Below are 20,475 nucleotides of genomic sequence, written 5' to 3' on the forward strand. Positions count from 1 at the left end.
ATGTGATCCCAGGGGTGCAGGCAGAGGGAGCTGAGGGAGCTCAGCATCCCTCGGGAAGCCGCCAGCACCTCCTGGGTAAGGGGACCAGGAGCAGGAGCTGGCAGCCAGCCAGGAAATGCCTGTGGGAATCACCGTGAAACAAGAGCCCAAAACAGGTTTGCCATCTGGGACAGGCCAAGAAATTGTTTTGGATCCAGGCAATAGGCCTGGCTTTATTTCCTGATGAAAATGGAAGGACCGGGGAATGATTCAAAATTGCAAAGGAATATGGGAACAGAGATAGCATCTGAATGAGGAGACCTTTTCCAATAGGTAGTGCATCATGAAACACATTTGGCAATGCAGGAAGTATTTTTCTACTTGAACTCTTTTGTATTACCCTTACTCAATCCTTCTGTAAAGGTTTTAATTAAGAATATATTTTTCATATATAAATACCTCTTCATCCAAGACTGCATTTAAAGGTAGCCTGATGCACTTAATTTTCAGCTTAATTTCACTAAGTAGCTTTCCTTCAATACTTGCCTCTTGAGAGATGGCAAGTGCACAATTCACATGCCTTTTGGAGCTGCTGGGTCTTCACTTTCAGGGACAATTATGTGCATTCACCGTGCTGCGATGATGAAGCACTTTTGACAACACCAGCAAGTGGCTCAGAAGTTTCTCCTGTTTAAAAATGTAAGGTGTGATAGATCATTATGCACTTAGGATGATTCAGGCCAACAAGGATCTGAACAGATTATGTCTGTGAAGGTGCCAGACAGAAACCTCCAGCTGTGTGTCACAGAGGCAACTTTCAATTAAGATTAAATAAACATTTACACTGACATTCTTAAGATCTATTAATCTGCCCTTCCAGTTGCCTCATCCTGGATATATCTTGGGAAAATACTGGAGTTACATTTCCTACAGTGCCCTTCTCTAGCCCTTCAATCCAATTGCCTGCCATTTACACAGCTCCCCCATTGAAGCTGCTGTCTCTGAATGGTCCACGACACACCCACCAAGTGCATCCTGAGTTCAGGGATCCTTTGAACAGCAATGCCCAGTGCACATGTTTTTTGGTAACACACTGTAAATTGGCCTCTTCACTCCAAAAAAGTACCTCCCAGCTCTGACACTATTTTGTCCACACAAGAACCCTGCTTAAGAACACTTATAAATGAAAACAAGCCAAAAAAATTCATAAAAATAGATTTTTGATCATATTTGGAATCTGTAAACAACTAGAGTGTTTGTTGGGAGCTTTCTAGAAAGGCTTGGATGGGCCAACATATAGTTACCAAATAATCTCTGTTTAAGCCATCCTCCAGAAAGGAACTCATGAATGTATTGCTGATTGAGAATTCCTCCAAACTACTGCAGTTTGGGAATTTTAGCTGCAGGCCACATCTGTTTTTCTAAATAGGTCTTCTGAATCTTTTACTTTGTAACAGCTGTTGATTACATAAATGCTAGTCGCACCACTGAACAATAGTTGTCTCTATTGAACTCCTCAGTAGATAATGAAAATAGACTGCAGATCTAAGAAACCCCATCTTCAAAATCTTCTGTTCTGCTAGGCATCTCCATTCAAAAGGTCTATCCTTTACTGACATTAATGTACCCTTTTTATGAAAATAAGTGAAAATTGCTTCATGATTACTTCAAAAGCAGTAATTATGTTGTAGAAACAATGCTTAATTTCTACTTAGACTTGTTTACTTTTGTCTGGAGCCATTTTCATTATGGAAACAGCATTGTCAGACTCTGGCAGACCTCTGAAATAAAACGAGAAGGCTCATTTCTGTTACTATCAACCTTGGATTTCACATCCAAGTGTTTCACCATCTTCAGCAGTACATAGTGGAAATTCTCCAAGGAAAAAAAGCTAGAATTTAATGAATAGCAACATTTTTAGGGCAGTAAACAAGCTGTATTGCAATCAGAAGGATAAGTATATTGTGTAGCATTTTCAAATATAAATACAGGTTAATAAAAGGTACTTAACAAAACATGGGATGACAGAGTCATAGAAGAGTTTAGATTGCAAGGGACCTCTAAAGATCACCTAGTCCCACCCTCTGCTGTGGGCAGGGACATATTTCAAACTAGAGAAGCCTCTCATGCATTGAGAAGGGAAACAGCAGTTATTTATGTGGACCCAGTCCTTGGAAGGGCTATATTCTATATTTTTTTTATTTCAGCTCAAAATCACTGCTGTTGTCTGCATAGCTTTTACAATGGTGTAAATTAATTTATTTTGTTTAACTTATTCTTGATTTACATAAAAAAAGTTGGGATTCATTTTCCTTCTGTCAAGTTTCTGTGGGAACACATTTTGTTAATCCAGTGTAAAGATCCCCCTTTGAAATACATGATGATACCATAAAAAGGGACAATCTCTTAAGTCTTCAATATGAAAAATGATGAGCAAATTAATTAATTAAAGCCTCTGCTTTATCTCCTAATGTCACAGAAAGTCAAAACAGCATTTCAGTTTCTCTTCTTTCCCCTGCTCTCTTTTATGTCCCCCTGCTCCTTCTCCCTAACTCCTCCAAACTTGTACCAGCCTCCTCCTAAACACAAAAAGCCCCACAGACTTGGGGAAAAGAAAGGTTCTGCTGGATATAAAGGAACAAGTGCCCAGCACAGTAAGGGTTTTATGATACCGTGCCATTACCTTCATCCTAACACCTCCCAAACCTTACACTGTTTTCTGTTTTTTATCCCAACAATTGGGCATATCCCCCCAAACAGTCGATACTTCCAGCTCAAGTGACTCTCTACTGTAAGCCGATTTTTTTTCTCTAAGAAGATGGTGCTATATTGTATCTGTATTCTGGAACTCAAGCTACATGCTGTTGTGTGACACATGGTGCACAGGTGTGTATATATATATATATATAGCACCTCTGTGGACTGTATGGAGTGCCTTTAAGTCAGAAACTTTCTTTTCCCAGCTGAACAACGAGCTGGATCTGAAATGTCCTGTCCAATGTTAATTACCTGCTTTTGTTGCTCCCATGATCAAATTCTTTGGATTATAACTGGAATGAAAGCAATTCTTTTGGATCTTTGAAACAGGAATTAGTAACACAGTCCTTTGTAGAAAAAGATACACAGATTTTTACTACTTTTGGTCACTCACCAGTTTAGTGTAAATAGGTAAGTAAAAGATAAATAAACCGTCTCATCTATTTATAGATGAAATTCAAAATAAGAAAATACATGCATTTATTACATAGATCAGAAACTGTTGTTTCTTCTACAAAACTTTCTTCTACAAAATTTATTATTAATGTTCTAGCATATGCTTGTCTAAGTTCAGGAAAAAGCTAGAATGCTACAGATATATCCTCATCACATGCCACTGTTTATATCTATATCTATATCAATATGTCTATATCTATATCTATATATCTGTATATATATACACACCCATTAACAACATTGATACTGTAATTCAGTAGTAACATGTATAATGTTATTTTATATAGATATATATGTATGTATGTATGTATGTATGTATGTGGAGTGAAGAGAGAAACATAGACAACAAAATGTATATTTGCACTTCACTTTTTCTGGACTCCTCCATGGAATTTATATCTTTAAATTATCCATTATGGATGGACACAGAAACCTGGATGCTGGAGGCACAGTGCAGTGCAACAAAGACCAAGAATATCAGTGACAATGCTCTGTGTCCACATTGGCATCATATGAGTTAAAGGAAATCCTACAGCCTAAAACTGCTGAAGCTGAAAGTTCTCCAATGACAGTTTGATGCACTGGATTTTTGTGGGACCCAGTGCCAGATTTGTATTATTTTAGCTGCAGGTGCAGACCAGCAATCACAACAATTGTCACTTGGTGGAGCCAGATTTCTCTGCAAAGGGAAAACACAAGTGGAAAAGCTCTCCAAGTCATGATTTTTAAACAACAGATTGGAGAAAGAAAGATGGGAATCAGAGGACTTACATGTTTTGAGAAGTCAAAATTGTTACATTTCTGCTCTTAGTTACTCTGTCATAGCCTTGCCAGCTGAGGAAACAGTCACTACTACGCATTGAAATAGGACAGAAATGAAGTTGAGATACATTTGGGAATTTATGTGCAAACATGTAAGATGCAGCCAAAAGCTGTCACTTTTTGGTTTTGTACAGTTTAAACAAGTTCAGAATGTTGATGTTAAACTGTTGCTAAACTGATACTAAACTGATGAAATCCTGCTAGGTTTTTAAAATACATCTACGATTCTTTCCCATTTCTCTCTTAATTTCTCTTAATACAAGTAAGAAAGGACAGAAGGCATTTTTAGTATAACAGACAGAACAACCTAAGAGGGAAAAATGAGAGGATGCTAAACTATAAACATCTTCTCTACACTGTGCTCACATTAGCATGTTTTTTTTCTTGACTACATGTATGGGACATTTTAATTAAAGAGGTGTGATTAAGCAAAAGCTTCTCGGCTTCTGATTTTCTGTTATATTTATTGGAATTTCTGGAACAGAGTTCAGGGAACTTGCATTACTCTCTGCCATCTTGCTTTTCAATGATCAGGAGATCATTTCATGATCTTTACCAAGAATGGCCTGGGTTGAATGGGTCCTTAAAGATCCAACCCCCTTGCTGTGGGCAGGGACACCTTTCACTAGACCAGGTTGCTCAGAGCCCCATCCAACCTGGCCTTGAACACTTCCAAGGGTGGGGCAGCCACAATTTCTTTGGGTAAACTGTTCCAGAGTATATATTCTCTCTAGCATGTTTGTATCTTCTCATTACATAATTTTTCTCTGCACTGAATTGCTCCAAACCAGTGAGATAAGGATAGATGACAGGTCTGCTTTTGTGGGCTTGTCCTGACTGGCACATAAACAAAGTCTTACTTGTTTTTCCATACCTTTTTCAGACCTGTCAGATCCCACACATTGGGAACAGACTATCAGTTGGCTCCAGCCTGCTGGTTTTCTTCAAAATATATTAAAAATATATTGAAAGAATAAAATAGAGATCTTGGTAAGTGACCTTACCTGCCAGGAAAGGCTGGCTCAGTCTGCCCATGGGTGTATCTTACAAGCAGCACAGAGAAGAGAGGTCAGGGTCCCCCATCAGAGCACTGGGGACTGTGGTTTGGTGCTGACTTGGAAAGCCATCTGCTCCATGACACTCTGGAGAAAATGATGGCCATGATTTTCAGACATTGGCCATCCTGGCACACAGTCTGGTTGTAACAGGTGCTATTCTGTCCTACAAAAAGGTGAGAAAGAACAAGAATTGCTTGTGTTACAGATATTAAATTTCAAGTATACAAGCATACTGGACATTATTAAATCCTACCTTTGCTTTCCTAGGTAGTTAATTTACTCAATTATTTCTGCATAAGTCCCACTCTTTCAAGCTGGATGAGCACATGATCATAAAAACAAATTATATGTGATGAGAAATTTAATTTATTACTATGGGTAGCAACAGGACTTTTATGAAGAATTAAAAACTACTGAGTTGCCTTTGTCAAGGAAACCAAATAGAACAAGTGAAAGTTAAACGACACGCCACATTTTATAGAAAAGCAGAACTGAGTTAGAGATGAAAATTAGCAAAAAAAATGTGACTATGTGAAATAAAGGTGTGACTTTTCCATGCACAGAAGGGAATGCATCATCTCTCTTAATGCTGGAAGGTGGAGCAGAGGCAAGATGAAAATGGATCATTGGTTCTGCATACCTGAAATAGCTGGAAAGGTGCCCTGTGATGGCACAAGGTAGGAATTAGTATTTTCAACCAGCAAGCTGATGGTTTTACTCTCCCATCACATGTGGCTGGAGCTGACAACAGGGTGGGGATCTGTGCCCTGGATAGGAGGAAGAATCCCACAATTGGCCATGGAGGCCAGGGAGCCTCACAGAGTCACCGTTCAAGTTGGAGAGGTCTCCTATTTGTGCTAGGCCTGTTTGGGCTCCCCCACAATTTGGGGAATGTATTTCTGTCTTGGTGGCATTTTCAGAATTGAATTTGTTGAAGATGGAATTGATGAACAATATTCCTGTGTGGTCCCACGGAGCTGACCATGCCAGGATCTGGTGCAGGAGCTCCAGACTGCCTCTGTCTCTTAGGTGCAGTGATGGAACGGGGTCAGTGGTGTCAGGTCATGCAGCACATTGAGTTTGGGCTTCAGGTGGGCTCATCTGTTGGACCTGATGATCTTGGAGGCCTTTTCCAACCTCAGGATTCTGTGATTCTATGTCACTCTCTTCTCCCAGCTAACAAGCAACAGGACAATAGGAGATGGCTTTGAGTTGCACCAGGGGAGGTTTGGACTGGACATTAGGTAAAATTCCTTCACTGAAGGGGTGGTCAGGCACTGGAACAAGCTGCCCAGGTAAGCAGTAGAATCACCATTCTTGTGGTCAAAAGACATGTAGAGATGGCATTTTGGGATGGGTTTAATGATGGCCTTGGCAGGGTTAACAGCTGGACTTGATGGTCTTAGAGGTCTTTTGCAACCTTAATGATTCTAAGATCAATTAGCTGGGGACCTAGGAATGGTTGTGTGTCCCAGCCTTCAACCTGGCTTTGGAAGGTTTCTAAAACCCAGAAAACAATGATGTGTGGCAGTCATTCCTTTCCCAACTCTCCTGCTGCTCCTGCTGCCCCTGCCCATTTCGGTCGTCTTGACCAAGCTGGCCAAGTGCAAACATTCTTGGCCACGGGGAGGGGTTGAACGTGTTGCTCCTTCCAGTGCAATGCCAGATCCTTGCCTCCAGGCTGTGCAAGAACTTAGTATGAGCTTTTGTTCCTGGAAACCAGAGCCCACGTGCTGAGCCTCAGCCAGCCTCCTGCTGAAGAGCCAGGTGGGCACCGTGTGGGGCTGGGTGAAGAGCTCAGGGCTGCCCACCACAAACCCCTCAGCTTGGCCTGAGGGATGACCAGGGAGGAGGCAGCAAAGACCTGAAGTCTATTCCTGTGTCTGGAGGGTCTGTTTAATATCCAGAATTCAATAAATGGACATTTTCTGGCCTTTTGGGAACAACTTTGCCATTTCTTGTCAAGCTTTAGAGGTCATATGAAACTCAGTATTCCATGGAGTTCCTTAGCTTTTGAAGCCTTAAACACTTTTCCTAGGGTTTTTGCATAGTTACGTAATTTTAGATTTCTCCTCCCAAAGTGCAAAATAAGACTTTCAGCTGAACTTTTTTTTTTTTTTTTTTTTCTTTCTTTAAATGGATCTCACATTCTCCTTTCTGAACATTCATCATTCTTATTGCCCTCAAGTCAATATTTAGCGTTTTCCAATCAGTGAATCCTCTTTAAACTGAACATTCAGGATTCCTGTGGTGTAGAAGCTTCCTGTTTTTCACTTTAGGCTCTCCGGTACTTTTTGCTACTGGTTTGGGCAAAGCTCCTGTATTTAATCTACAATCTCCCTAGCAAAACTTGTGAAATCAAACGATTGAGGGGAGGAGGCAGAAGGGTAAATATAAGTCAGTAATTTGTGTAACCTGTTCATCAGTCTGGCAAGCTCCTTGACTGGAGGTTTGCTATAGTTTAGATTAGCTGGATTTTTCTTCTTTCTCTGACTTTTGCAGTTTTGGCAAAGCACTTTGAGAAGGAAAATAGTCGAAAGAGAAGCTTTAATTTGGTCTCCCAAAGTTAATCAGGAAAGGCAGAGATGCTTTCTAAATCATGTGCTGTGGATTCTGTCTCTCCATTCTCCTGCAGGGGAGGGGTCTTCAGAGTTTGGAGCTCATTACACATCGGTATTGTGCATAGAAGCAGGGTGATAAGGAATGAGAGGCAGTCTGGCTAGGGAGATAAGCTTTAGAAGATCCTATGGCTACATTTCCAAAGGCAGTTTTGTTTTGTTCCAGATGAAGGTGTTAGTTTCTGAGGTTTCACACCCATGCTGAAGTCCCAGGATAAACTGCAATCCTGTATCTGAAGAAGAATACCTGAACTGCAGAATCAAGGAAGTTGATGGAAAGAAGAATGCTTTTACAAAACATCTAATTTAGTTGGAAAACCAGCTTTGTCTCTAAACTGGTTTGAAATGCAGTCTTCCAAGCAGCCCAGTGTGCATTCACAAGTGAAGATCCAAAGGAAACAACCACCTGTGCTTTCAATGCACTTCTCTGCCCAGACTCCTCAAAGGGACGAGCTCAGCCTGTCTTCATGGCCCGGTTACAAAAAGTGTAAATGATGCTGGTGTTGTGAATAGGATATGATTTTCAGGCAGAAGAATTTCCTCCCTCCCTCACGCATGTGCTCACCAGCTGCGTGCTGTACGAACCATGGAGCAGCTCAAAGAAGAGTGTGCAGAATCAGACCAAAACCACCCTGGTGCTTACAAAGGCTCTGACAGCAATCCTGGTCCCTCCAGACTGACAGCCAGGGGATATTTCTCAGCAGAGACATTTTAGATGACAAACGGCTCCCTGAATCTATTCATCAGCGTGGCTGTCACACAAGCTACCACTTATTGTCTAGCTGCAAAATCAACATTGACAGCATAATGCACCACCTTTTCCATGTGGGAAGAGTCCTGACATTTTAAACAACAGAGGTGCCAACATTCTGCCCTGCTTCACAGCTGGCAGGGTTTGACCAGGCACTCAGTGTGCTAGGCTGCTGTCACAAAATCAGGGCTCAGGAAAAAGCACTTTATTTTGCAGCTTCATTTGTGTATGTGCATTGAACCTATGGTTGGAATGTGGTGTTTCAAGCTGGGTTAGCTAGAAAGTTGGCTTTCCAACCAAATGAGATGCTTTGCAAAGCCCAGTTCCTTTGGGGTTTTCCCCCGTTACACAGGCTCTGAGCAGAGTAAAACTGGCAAAAAGCGCCAAAGTTCCCTCACTTTTTGTTAGAAAAGTGTACCACTTCTCAATGCTGTTATTCTCACTTTAGGAAAAAAAAATAGATGTTTTATTCAGAAAGATTATTACTGAAATATATTTGGGGATCACTAACTTACATGCAGTATTTCTTTCTATATCCACTTGATCTCTGAACAGCTTTAACAGCTTTTGGGTCTGAAGCCAAACACATCATCATCAGTTAGATCAGCTGTTTAAATAAAACAAACCTTAAGCTATTCCTTCTCTCTCTGCTTGCTTGTAGTAGGCTACAGTTGTCATCTGTTGGTTACCCCATTTGCACTTAAAAATCATACTGATGCTCCAATGCAGAAGCAGTAGGAAATATTTCTGTATTGGACAAGGCATTTTACACAGAGATTTATACAGAGAAGAGAAATAGAGGGGTTTTCTTCAAGAAGTGGAATTTCAAAAGCAGCTTTAAGTCTTGGGTCTTATTAGTCATCAGTTTGCATTGTGCAAAAATTATTCCATCCAGTGGGTCTGAAGTGACAGAGTGAAAAAAGAAGGGGAAAACTCGGTACAGACTAGTCAGCGCCCATTTCAGGAACATGATGGCTGCTTAGAGGGAAGGCAACAGATTTCTAAATACAATGATACTAGGCCAACTTCTAAAACAAGTGCCAAGTGAATTAAAGCTCAGAATATGTTCTTATGGTCAGCACTAGACCACTCCAAATATGGTCCAAGAATAATGCAGTCCTGAGCTATCTCACAGCTTGTAAAAGGAAAGCACAGCAAGGTTTTCATAACTGACCCTTAACTCACGCAACAGGAAAAATCTGCACCCTCTCACAAAGAATATAAGCCTTTGCAGTACTTTTAGAGTGATGGCATTTCCAATCTACAGAGAGCACTGGCAACCAGCCAGAGCAACTCTCCTTCTTACAAGCCCTTGGCACCTGACCTCTGATCCAAGGGCAGCAGCTACTACGGCACGCTGGAAAGGAAAATGCCCAGGAGTCAGCGTGTGCACGTGGGTGACATGTAGGAACGACCATCAAATGGCCAGTGCAGACAAGTATTCCCTCTTGATCAACCTCTCTGCTTAAAATATACTTTGAATAGGAAGAGAACTTCATCTGCAGCAGAGATAAACGTCAACAGCTGAGAGGGGCTCCTTTGACACTGAAGAAGTCAAGCATCTTGGCTCTGAGGAAGGCAAACATCTCCTAAGTCTCTTCTGGAAACTTCTGGAGGCCCAGAAGAAGGGAAATAAGCATTACGTCCTTGTTGAAAATTAAAATCTTACTGGGGTCAATCTTCTGGAGCTGTGGATAGATAAAAGTGCAGCATCACAAGTTATACAAATGATTTTGAAGCCTGGCTTATTAGTCCAGCCTCTTCTCCTGGCCTAGACACCTATCTTGTCTTGACATCTCTTGTGTAAAATTTTTATAAACATTTTTCACCATTAAAAAGGAATGGATATTGCAAAGTTTATTTTGAAATTGAAAACACTGTCATCATGCCCAGTTAAGGAAGAAACTTGTGTGGTAATAATGGAGTGTAGGTGCATTCAACTGCCTGAAGCCAAGGCAAGATGCAAATCTGATCAGATCAGCACAGCTAGAAATGTGACAAACTATCATTAAGATTAGGTGATCCCTTAGTTTCATTACTGATTTCTTTAACAGAACTTGAAATAAAAATGAAATTAAGGAGAATCCCATACCTCACACGCCAAGTGGGCTCTGTGTCCTTTTCTGCCCTGGGTTCAGACCAGCAGCCAAGGCCTGGTGCTGGAGCTGGAGCTGGAGTGCAGTTCCAGCAGCTCCAGGCTCACAGGGCTGTGTGCCTGGCAGCTGCTCGAGGCACGTGCTGATTTCATCATGGGTATTCCCAGCCTGCTGTGTTCCCTTGCTCTCAGCACAGGGCAGCCTGGGACTTGATGTCATCCTTGTCTCCCAAAATGGAACTAACCCAGAGGACCTTTGATTTAAAGGGCAATGAGCACCTCCTTTTCAACACAGGGCTTTAGGGATATAGCTAGGAAATGGCTTGGCCTTGTTTTGCTTTTTAGCCCTGTGTTGAGTGCAAAGTTGATCATATGCACAGAGTCACAGTCTGCAGGGAGCTCAACCCCCTGTGTTTCTGGATGGAAGAACTTCTTTCCCTCATAATCTCAGTTTTCCCTTGGGCCCTGGCAGCAATGCAAACTTATAACTCCAGTGACAGGATACTTCTGATGGGAACAAACAAGTGAATATTTGGATTTTAGAACCAACAGATGCTTATTTTATCACTACAGAGTTCTGTCAAAGAGTACTCTGCTCCTGAGCTTTGCAACAGGCTTTGGAGGCCACAGATCTGTCCCTGTTGTCACCACCCATTTCCTCCAGGCAGACCTTTCTGACCATCACTCCATCTCTATAGCTCAGTACCTGGTGAGCAGAAGTCTGTTCTGGTGTCATTCATCCCATGTCTGGTGTCTGCAGGACTTCCAGGGGACTCTCATGCCTCTGGGGTACATTCCTTCTCCACACATGGTGCTCTGGAATGCTGGATGGATGTCAGGACCTGCCTTCACAAGCCATTAGTGGGAGCTCTGGGAGGGCTCTCTGTTCCCTCTGGAAGAGAACAGTGTCTAGGACTGATGTGATCAACACATGATAGACAAAGCAGGCACTGACTGAATGGAAAAGTGCCTTGTTCACTGTCCAGGCAGTCACAAAGGCAGCTTCACCTCCAAGGGTCCCAGCTGAGCCAGCTCACAGTGTGCTCAGCTGTTTCACTCCACGTGGGAGTCTCAGGGCTAGAGCCAGGATTGTGGGCACAGAGAGCAAGGAGCTCACTTTGGCAAGAGGGAGAGGTCAGCAGTTTTGGTGTGTGCTCTGACATTCAGGAGAAAAACTTACCCTGCTTGCCCCACCATTTTTTGGGAAGTCTGAAAAATTTCCCACCACAGTCACAGAGCAGCCAGGCAAAGCCACCACACTTGTTCCCTAGGCAGGAGGGGAGCACAGCAGTGGGAGGGCAAGAAGACATCCAGGTTATCCCACCTCATCATGAAGGCTTTAAGGGACTGGTACCTAATGTCTGTCCGATCCCTCTGAGTCTGGATTTCCTGCCCAGAAGAAATAAAGGAACTCCTGGCAATACAATCACATTCAGTTAGATGTTTCCAACTCCTCCCTGACTCAGTCCTCTGGGATGTTCATGGTTATGCATCTTGCAGGCTCTCTGCTCCTCACAGTCATGGGTTCTGATCCACTTCACCAAGAAGGGCTGGTTTTAACGTGTGGGTTATGTTTCTGTCTCAGGTGCCAAACACTTTCTTGTGCCTTTTGTGAAAGCAACAGACAATACCTGTGAACCCTCCTACACTTTACTGGAGCAAGGAACAACTTCACTAAACCACTTCCTGGATTTCACCTTCTGTCATTATCTGACTCCCTCCCTCCCTCCCTCCCTCCCTCCCTCCCTCCCTCTCTCTCTGAGATTTTACCTGGGACATGTTTTCAGCCCTAACCAATTCCTGTTGCAACTTTATATGCACACAAAGACATGACCCAGCTTTCCTTTCCATTTTAAACATTACATCAGGCAGTGAAGCTCTCTGCCTCTATGGTTATCCCAGCAATGACTTCCTCCCCTTTTTGTTCCTATCTCTGAGCAAGGAAATACCAAAGACCTTGCAGCCACATATAATACATTTTTCCCCCTTTAAATATGGCTTGTGTTTGGATTATGCAAAACTTCTTTTATTTCTTGTAACTAGTATATTTCTGTTCAGAGAAACACTGCTTGAAGCTACCCCCATACTCACTCAGACAGCCTTTTGCAAATTCAAATTCCAATGAAATTCAGAAAAGGACTCATTTTGGGGTTTTGCTTTTGATTTGCTGATGTCCTTCTCTACTTTTTTACACTGTGTTTTCCAAATACAATCCACTAAGGATTGTCTTGTTTTCCCTGTAGGTTCTACTCCAGCTCTGCACAGCAGGGTACAGAGGTCAGACCACTTTCCCAAGTTTGTAATTTTTCAAGGCACCACAAGGTCAGGATGACCCAGGAGACATTTCATTTCTCCCTTAGGGACCTCTGACTCAGAGACCCCACAAACCTTTCATTATTCCTTGACCTTAGCAGTCTCAAAGCTCTCTCAAATGACACAAAGGAGCTTCCTCTGTTTTTTTTCTAGTTTTTCTAAGGGACTTCAGGCATATCATTGTGCGTACTGAGGCAGCTTGTGGCAGCACCTGCAGGGTCAGTGCTTTCACCAGGCATAGGCATGAGAGGAGAGATGCTCTTTGATTCAGTCTAGAAAGGAGTTTTCTCTACCTGGTGAACAGTAAGGAGGGCTGCAATACGATAAAACAGAATGGAGGGACTTTTGTACATACCCTTTTACTTACTTCAAAGGTGATGTGTTTGCAGTCATTTTTAATATGCAAATTTTCATTTTGGAACTACTGATGCTATGGGGAATACCACACAGCACACGTGATCATGAGTATGACACACATTTGTTTGTTGTTAGACTCCCAAGTTCACAGAGAAAAATCCTTCAGACATGGCTCAGTTTTCAAAGACAGAAAACCCTCACGCACTGTCACTAAGTGGGCAAACTGCACACGTGTTCACCAACAGGCTCAGGGTGCAAGAGGCAGCCCACAGGGCAAAAACACACTCCTGCTTTAGTGCCAGAGCTCCAGGGGAAGAGCTACCATCTCTTATGTTGTTCTCTGCAGTGATAAACAGTGATAAACATGTACTGAAGCAAATTTGTGTGGCTCTCAGAATCCACAGATATCACACTACTTTTTGAAAAACAGATTTCACCACTACAAATGAAGCCTGAAAATGTTATACCCAGAGCACTGGCATCTGTGGGAGCAGAACTATTTCTTCACATCCAGTAAACAAGTTTTTACACACCAGATTAATTCCTCACTCCAGAGCTGCTCTCTCGGTGCAAACCCAGCAGAGGTTTCCCCACGTGGGCACCTGAACTGGAGAGCTTGAAGGGATTCCATTTAAGGCACAGCAGGGATTTCACGCTTTCCCTCTGTCCCCTCACATACAGCTCCTGCCTTTGAAGGCAGCCCCTCTTGCCACAGGCCACGGGGGGAACAAACCCTGGAGGTGCTGCCACAGCACTCGCCAGGGACAGGAAGGCGGGGGTCAGGAATGTGATCCCAGGGGTGCAGGCAGAGGGAGCTGAGGGAGCTCAGCATCCCTTGGGAAGCTGCCAGCACCTCCTGGGTAAGGGGACCAGGAGCAGGAGCTGGCAGCCAGCCAGGAAATGCCTGTGGGAATCACCGTGAAACAAGAGCCCAAAACAGGTTTGCCATCTGGGACAGGCCAAGAAATTGTTTTGGATCCAGGCAATAGGTCTGTCTTCTTCCAGAAGGGAGTGAAAGAACTGGAGGAGAAATCAGAACTGCAATGGAAAGCAAGACTAGAGAAAATATTTGAATGAGATCTTCTCCAATAGGTAGGAGACCAAGGTATGGAAAGTATGAAAAGATGGGAAGCTTATTGCTCCTGTCACACCATCCCTGTTTAGACTGGGAGTGGAGAAGGAAAGAAAGGGCGTTCCCTTAAAAAATATAATTGAGTGAGACATAAATCAAGAGTCGGTTCACTGGAGTAAATTAAGGTTGGCTGCTGTGAAGAGTGAGGAAGTGAAAACCTTTGGTTGGCTGCCCAAGGGAACGGAGGAGAGGAGATAAGATATGAGGTAGGTGATGAAAGGGATGCAGAAGCACAGAAATGTGAACAGGTTAGAGCTGATAAAACATTGTGCTCTAGGTCTTACTTTTCCCATTCCAGCGGTTTGGAAGTGTGAGACAGAGCTGACAAAAGATCCTGCAACAAAGAGACAGAGACACCAGGACCACTTTTCAGTTATAAGCTTTTTCTTTTTTAGAATTCAAGCTTACACAGTTATCTATGCCCACTATATTCATAATTACATTTTAATATCTGCATACAAAAGCTATGTAAAAATTATTTTCTTCCCCAAATATACAAATTTTCTCTTTAGATAGTTTAAAACATTTGTGATCACAGATTTTTTTTTTAATATATTTTAGGCTGAAAAAATATTACCAATCTAGCATAACTCTTAACACTGTTTGCAAAAAAATACATCATCCAAGGTACTTTGTTTTTTACTGTACGGTGTAATGTTTGCCTTACCCTCAGGGCATGAAACTGATATAAAAAAATAAAACAAATAAGCAAAACCCACAAACCTCAAAGACAAAGTAGAAAGTCCTCCCAACCAATTTCATAAAAACAAATAAACAACCCAAACCACCCTCCTCTTTAAAAAAATTATGAATGACTGATTTGATGTATTTATGAGCAAACTGAAATTGTAGAGTGCTAAGGAAGTAGAAAAAGAGAAAAAGAAATTACAGTATGTCAGCTAGTTCATGCCCTGATACTATCTTTACCAACATTAAATGTGTAATTAAATAAAGTGTCTTTTAATGTTTTACATTGTGCTCAGTAATTTACATAAATTTAATCCACACCTGGGTGCTGATGTAGATTTACATTTGATTGTCTTGTGCATAAACAAGGTTAGCTTTTAAAGAAGGTAAACTGTGCAATGGACAGTCACAAACAACTTATTACCTGCACAATATTGCTTTTTGAAGGCGACATCAGTCAATGTGGATACACACAAATAATGCATACTCTTTGCATTTGCTAACATCTATACTAAAACTTTGTGATAAGGCCAAACCTTTTTTTGTTTTGTTTTTAATTTTAAAGCAAAAATATACCATAGTAAAAAAAAACAAAACCAAAAATGTTCTCACACCATTTTGAGTCTTTAAGTGGAAAATAAATCTCTATCACACTAGAATAAAATTCTCTCTATAAAATTCAAATACAGATCACTTCATTACTATATCAAAAGGAAACGTCTGGCAATCATTTCCAGATGATCACAATAACAAGACACATTAAGAGGTTCTGTTGCCTCTTCCTTTGTGAAAAGATAAATGTTGAACACTTTCAATTGCTCTCACAGTGAGAGGAAAACCTTCCTTGGTTGTGGATTTTGATTCTGTCAATGAAAAAGGTTTAGCCTTAGGAATGCTGGCTACATCTCAAAACCATAAGACTGATTTTTAAAATTTATGATTCATGCAGCAAGAAGTCAATATGACACATACAGATTAGAGTTCCATAGCATAAAAATACATCACTAGCAATGACATGCTCTGCTTGTGATTAACAGCCCTCTCTTGGCAGATTTCTGATATAAATGGTCTTTCTGGACAGTTTTTTTCTCTTTGTAATACCTGCCTCTGAAGAAGCAAGCAGTCTGCTCAAGGATGATTTTGGACCTGGGAGGTCTAACTCTAGCGTCTACATTTTGGCAGAATGTAAACAAAAATCATTAGCACGCACTATATATGTTATAATAAATATCACAACTTAACTGAGATTACACATGAAATGAGTATCTAAATGCACATGTTACTCAGGGCAATACCATGAATGGTGACAATCAGGTTTGACAGAAAAAACCTTCTGTGTAAGACCCACATGTGGACCACAAAGCAAACACAAAAGAGCCATGTGGCACCAGCAGAAACAAGACTCTGGACTGCACTGGAAAGCACAAGTTTGTTATTTCACTCAGGAGTTACTACAAAGGGTGCTGCCTGTGGCACTGGTGTCTGCCACTGAGGTGGTCCCTCAATGGCTTGAGACCACTGATATTTAGAAGTACATCTTTGCAGAGCTAAGGTCAGTTAGTTTTGCTCTCACAATCACATAACTCAGCAGTTCATACTGAGGAAGTAAAGGAAGTGAGACAAAGTAAGACTGGTAGGAGACCAGAGGCCATTAGATGTCAGTACATCAGATCTGTTCAACTACGAGCTTGGCCTTAATTTTCAGATAGGGAATACTACTAACTCAGTCTGTTAGTTACTACCAGACTCCAACTTAACCTGAAAAGCTAGAAAAACATATTGATGTATGTCCTTTCTGCTTAGAGCACTGCCAGAACTGTCTAAGTCGGTTGCCTGAATTTAGGCACTTCAGTCCATCTGCAATCACCGACGGAAGGAGGCCTGATTTTCTGAACCCTGACTAAGCACAGCTCCAATCTGCATTGGTATTTTGGAACAAGAAGAGATGTGATGCTTCCTCTCCTGGGTCTCATCTGCAACACAGTCAAAAGCTTGAATGCTTACTCAAGCTCACATTAAGCAAACAGGTGAGGTACTTGCACTGGCTACAGAAGGAATTTCATGCTCAGATCCATGGCAGAACAGAGCTTCAAAAGACACGCACATTTCTCTTTTCTTTGCAAGTAACTGTGGGCACAGGCACTGATGCCTAAGCTTTTCATATATTTGTCATAGATTTGTAGCTTTGTAGATTTCTAATACATGGCTGTAGCTCCCAGTACTTTTCCTGTCCCTTTTCCCCTACATTTTAGACCAATAAGATAACCTTCTAAGACATATATTATGCTACATTCCTGAAATATTATTTAGTCATGCCTCTTTAGCTAAGGATTAAAAAGTATTAAGCCAAGACTCCAATTAAATGGAGTCTTATTTCCTTTTACCATGTATCCTAGACATAATAAATACGGGCTAGAAACTCAGAGTGGCTCCAAACCACTTGGGTTGGTTGGGCAGAACCAAAAGGGGGAATACTTAAATAAATGCTCTTTGAATTGGACATTATTGTTAAAAATGCTAATCTGTTAAACTTATAAAAACTGTAGAATTTATAAAACTTATAAAATTGTAGAAGTCCCGTATCATGTGTACATGTTGCCATATTCACACCTGGAGGCCTCTAATTCTGCTTTTATATTCCTTGCTATATTAATATTGTCTCAAAAGTGTGTTGTTTTGTTTCTAGATTGTGAAGGCATCAGTGTAAGTACGGGATTGGCTGCTTTTCTGAGTTCTCTATTACATGCTTTAAGTCCTCCATCAATTCACCCCAAATCACCTATCCAAAAAGCCAGTTTCTGACTCTTTGTCCCCAGGACAGTGCTCTACAAGGAATTTGGATAGAGATGTTGTTTAGACACATGCTTTAAGAATGGAGCCAACACAGCCAATAAAAGAGGTTCTACACCAAATATTTAAGAATTAATCTCCAATGGTGTGTCTTCACAGCTAGCTGCAAAAGCACTCCTAAGCACCCCAATGTGTTTCATGTTCTGACAAAAAAATCCCTAAGTGATAACATTAGTGCTCATAGCAAATCACAGGTGCATGTGATATCAAACAACAGGGAGAACAAGATTCCACATCCCTAAAAACATGCCCAGTATCACTCTAAATGCTTTATCAATGATGTAGAGAAAGAAGGGTAGAAAGAATTTAACTTCTGACACACATAAATCGTGTCCCATCTACAAGTTTTCCTGAGTATCCTGTTTTTATGAGGGGAAAAACACATAAGATATGGGTTCAGATATGGGCCATGAGCTTTGAAAGCCAACACATCCAGTCTAACAATGCCCACAATTTGCCAGGCAAATGGGTCAATAAATAACAGAGAAAGAAACTGGTACAAATCAATGCACATGAAAGAATATAGGGTATGAGGCAGTGCAAAAAAACATGAACTAAGTCTCTGGTGCCCAGGAAGAACAGAAAGATGTTTTAGATGTGTCATACAAATTCAGAGGATGGTTTAATATCAAGTTAATAAAACCCAGGGACAGCATCCCTGAATGGAGATGGTGACAGAGAGGAACCTCTACCTACAATGTCCCCATCACTGGCCTCCAAACATTTCAGGACTGTGAGAACTGGCTTGCAGACTTCGGCAGCAGGACATTTCGTCATTGCTCAGTTTGGTTCCTGCTAGTGCAGTTAGTGGAAATAAATTAAAAGAATCAAGAGAGCATCTAGCCTAATGAAACACATACAGACACACCTGTAGGAAGGGAGAACTCAGCTGATTCACACACACACACACACACAGGGCAGAGTCAGAGAAAAAGAGAGAGAGAAGATAAAAATATGGAAATATGTTTAAGACATCTGCTGAAGATTTGTAATTATATATATATAAAATTATATATATATGTGCATATAAACTTTATATATATATATATATATAAAACAAAGAATTACTGCTGAGCAACACTATCTGTATTACTGGGATAAAGCTCTACAGTCTTGAGTGTTGTTAATAACATAGTTGGTTTCTGTCCCATCTGAAGATCACCCTGTATGTTTCATTCTCCTTATCCTCATTCTATAGGAGCCCTCATATCCCTGAATAACTCTGAGACACTGCCTGCTATCCTGATAGAGAGCCTTCTCCCTCAGAGTGATGGATTCTCCACACACCTCAGAAAAACAGACCCCTCCACTATCAGGAGGAGCACCTCAGATCAAATTTCCTTCCTCACTCCAACAAACCTTCCAGTGAAGTTTACCTGGAGTCCAAATTTAGTAACTGAAGATGTTAATATCTTATACACATGGAAAAAAAACCCACTCAGTCCCTTCTAACACTCTGCATTATTTTAAGTACTTGATTTATGGGGCACAGTTAAACTCATCTGCAACTGCATCAGAGAATGAATGTTCCATCATGTTCATGATTGGAACATGATGATGATGAAGATCCTAAATCATAGTGGTAATTGTTATAATAGAAACAATCACGAAGACCAAAAATTTCATATTATGATTTGGTCAGTTGTACCCTGCAAAAGGAGGTAATACAAGACAGAACTGTCAGTGTCAAATTAACAGCTGTTTTATCGTGAAGGCAAGTTTATTTTTCTGCCACTTCAATCTCTCTCCCCTGTTTTCCAGGCAATAATGGGTGTGAGCTGGTGACCACACAAATGCTGGTGAATGAGATTGGTCTGTTCCTATTTTCACTGTTAAGCTGTCAAAGCACTCACATCAAAAGACTGAAGAACAAATTGCAATAGTCACAAGTACCCGCATTAAAGGGATGTTTTCATCCATGTGTATACAACTGCCCCCCAGTAACCCCAAAAGAAACCCCAAACAAAACCCCAGCCCCGTCTCAAGAAACAGAAGACCACGAAAGAAGAAGAACAAACAGGTGAGAAGAGCTGGGCAACGGGATGAAATGACAGCCAGTAGTGCGACGGGGGTGTAGAGAACCACTTCAGTCTCTCTAATCCTCAAACACTTCCAGGAACAAGGGAGGGAACAGTTCTGTGGGGCACTCCACCTTCATGTGCAGGAAGCGGCTGGCATGGCAGGCTCCGATCATTCGCAGGTCTGTCACTTTCATCAGCAGTTTTGGCCAAAAGTGTGCAACATGGTGTTTTCTGTAATTAATGTAGTGTTCAAACGCCAGGAGGAAACCCTCCTGACACTTTTCTATTCTCTCGACGCAAACAAGGCCTGGGCGATCTGTAGATACAAAGCAGCAGAATTATCATTTTTATTTGCTTCAGCAAATGCTTGATTATAAATCAGGAAAAATAGGATGATTCTGATGCTAGGAAAGAAAAGAGAGAGACAGGGGGCATTTGTGGCTCTGCCAAAAACTTCTTTCACCCCAGTCAACTCACTTGTTAGTTCAATCCCTGTTAAAAGAAGAAGATAATCCTTCCTTTCTTCGTCCTTTGCATGCTTTCCTCACTTAGAGTGTAGCTGTTTGGGAAGTGTTTCCT

The 20,475-nt window shown here is 41.5% G+C and overlaps 1 protein-coding gene across 5 annotated transcripts in view; it reads right to left on the reverse strand.

Annotated features, from left to right (window-relative positions):
* Positions 1 to 14,701: 14,701 nt before the first annotated feature.
* The window catches only part of THRB (thyroid hormone receptor beta), a 108,246-nt gene continuing 102,472 nt past the window's right edge, over positions 14,702 to 20,475 (reverse strand). For all 5 annotated transcript variants that reach the window (XM_015619621.1, XM_033511903.1, XM_015619622.3 and 2 more), the window contains one exon: positions 14,702 to 20,212. In XM_015619621.1, the coding sequence (XP_015475107.1) occupies positions 19,971 to 20,212 (242 nt within the window). In that variant the 3' untranslated portion in view covers positions 14,702 to 19,970. The remainder of the gene's footprint in view (positions 20,213 to 20,475) is intronic.

This window comes from Parus major, chromosome 2, assembly GCF_001522545.3.
Source record: "Parus major isolate Abel chromosome 2, Parus_major1.1, whole genome shotgun sequence".
NCBI classification, from domain to species: domain Eukaryota; kingdom Metazoa; phylum Chordata; class Aves; order Passeriformes; family Paridae; genus Parus; species Parus major.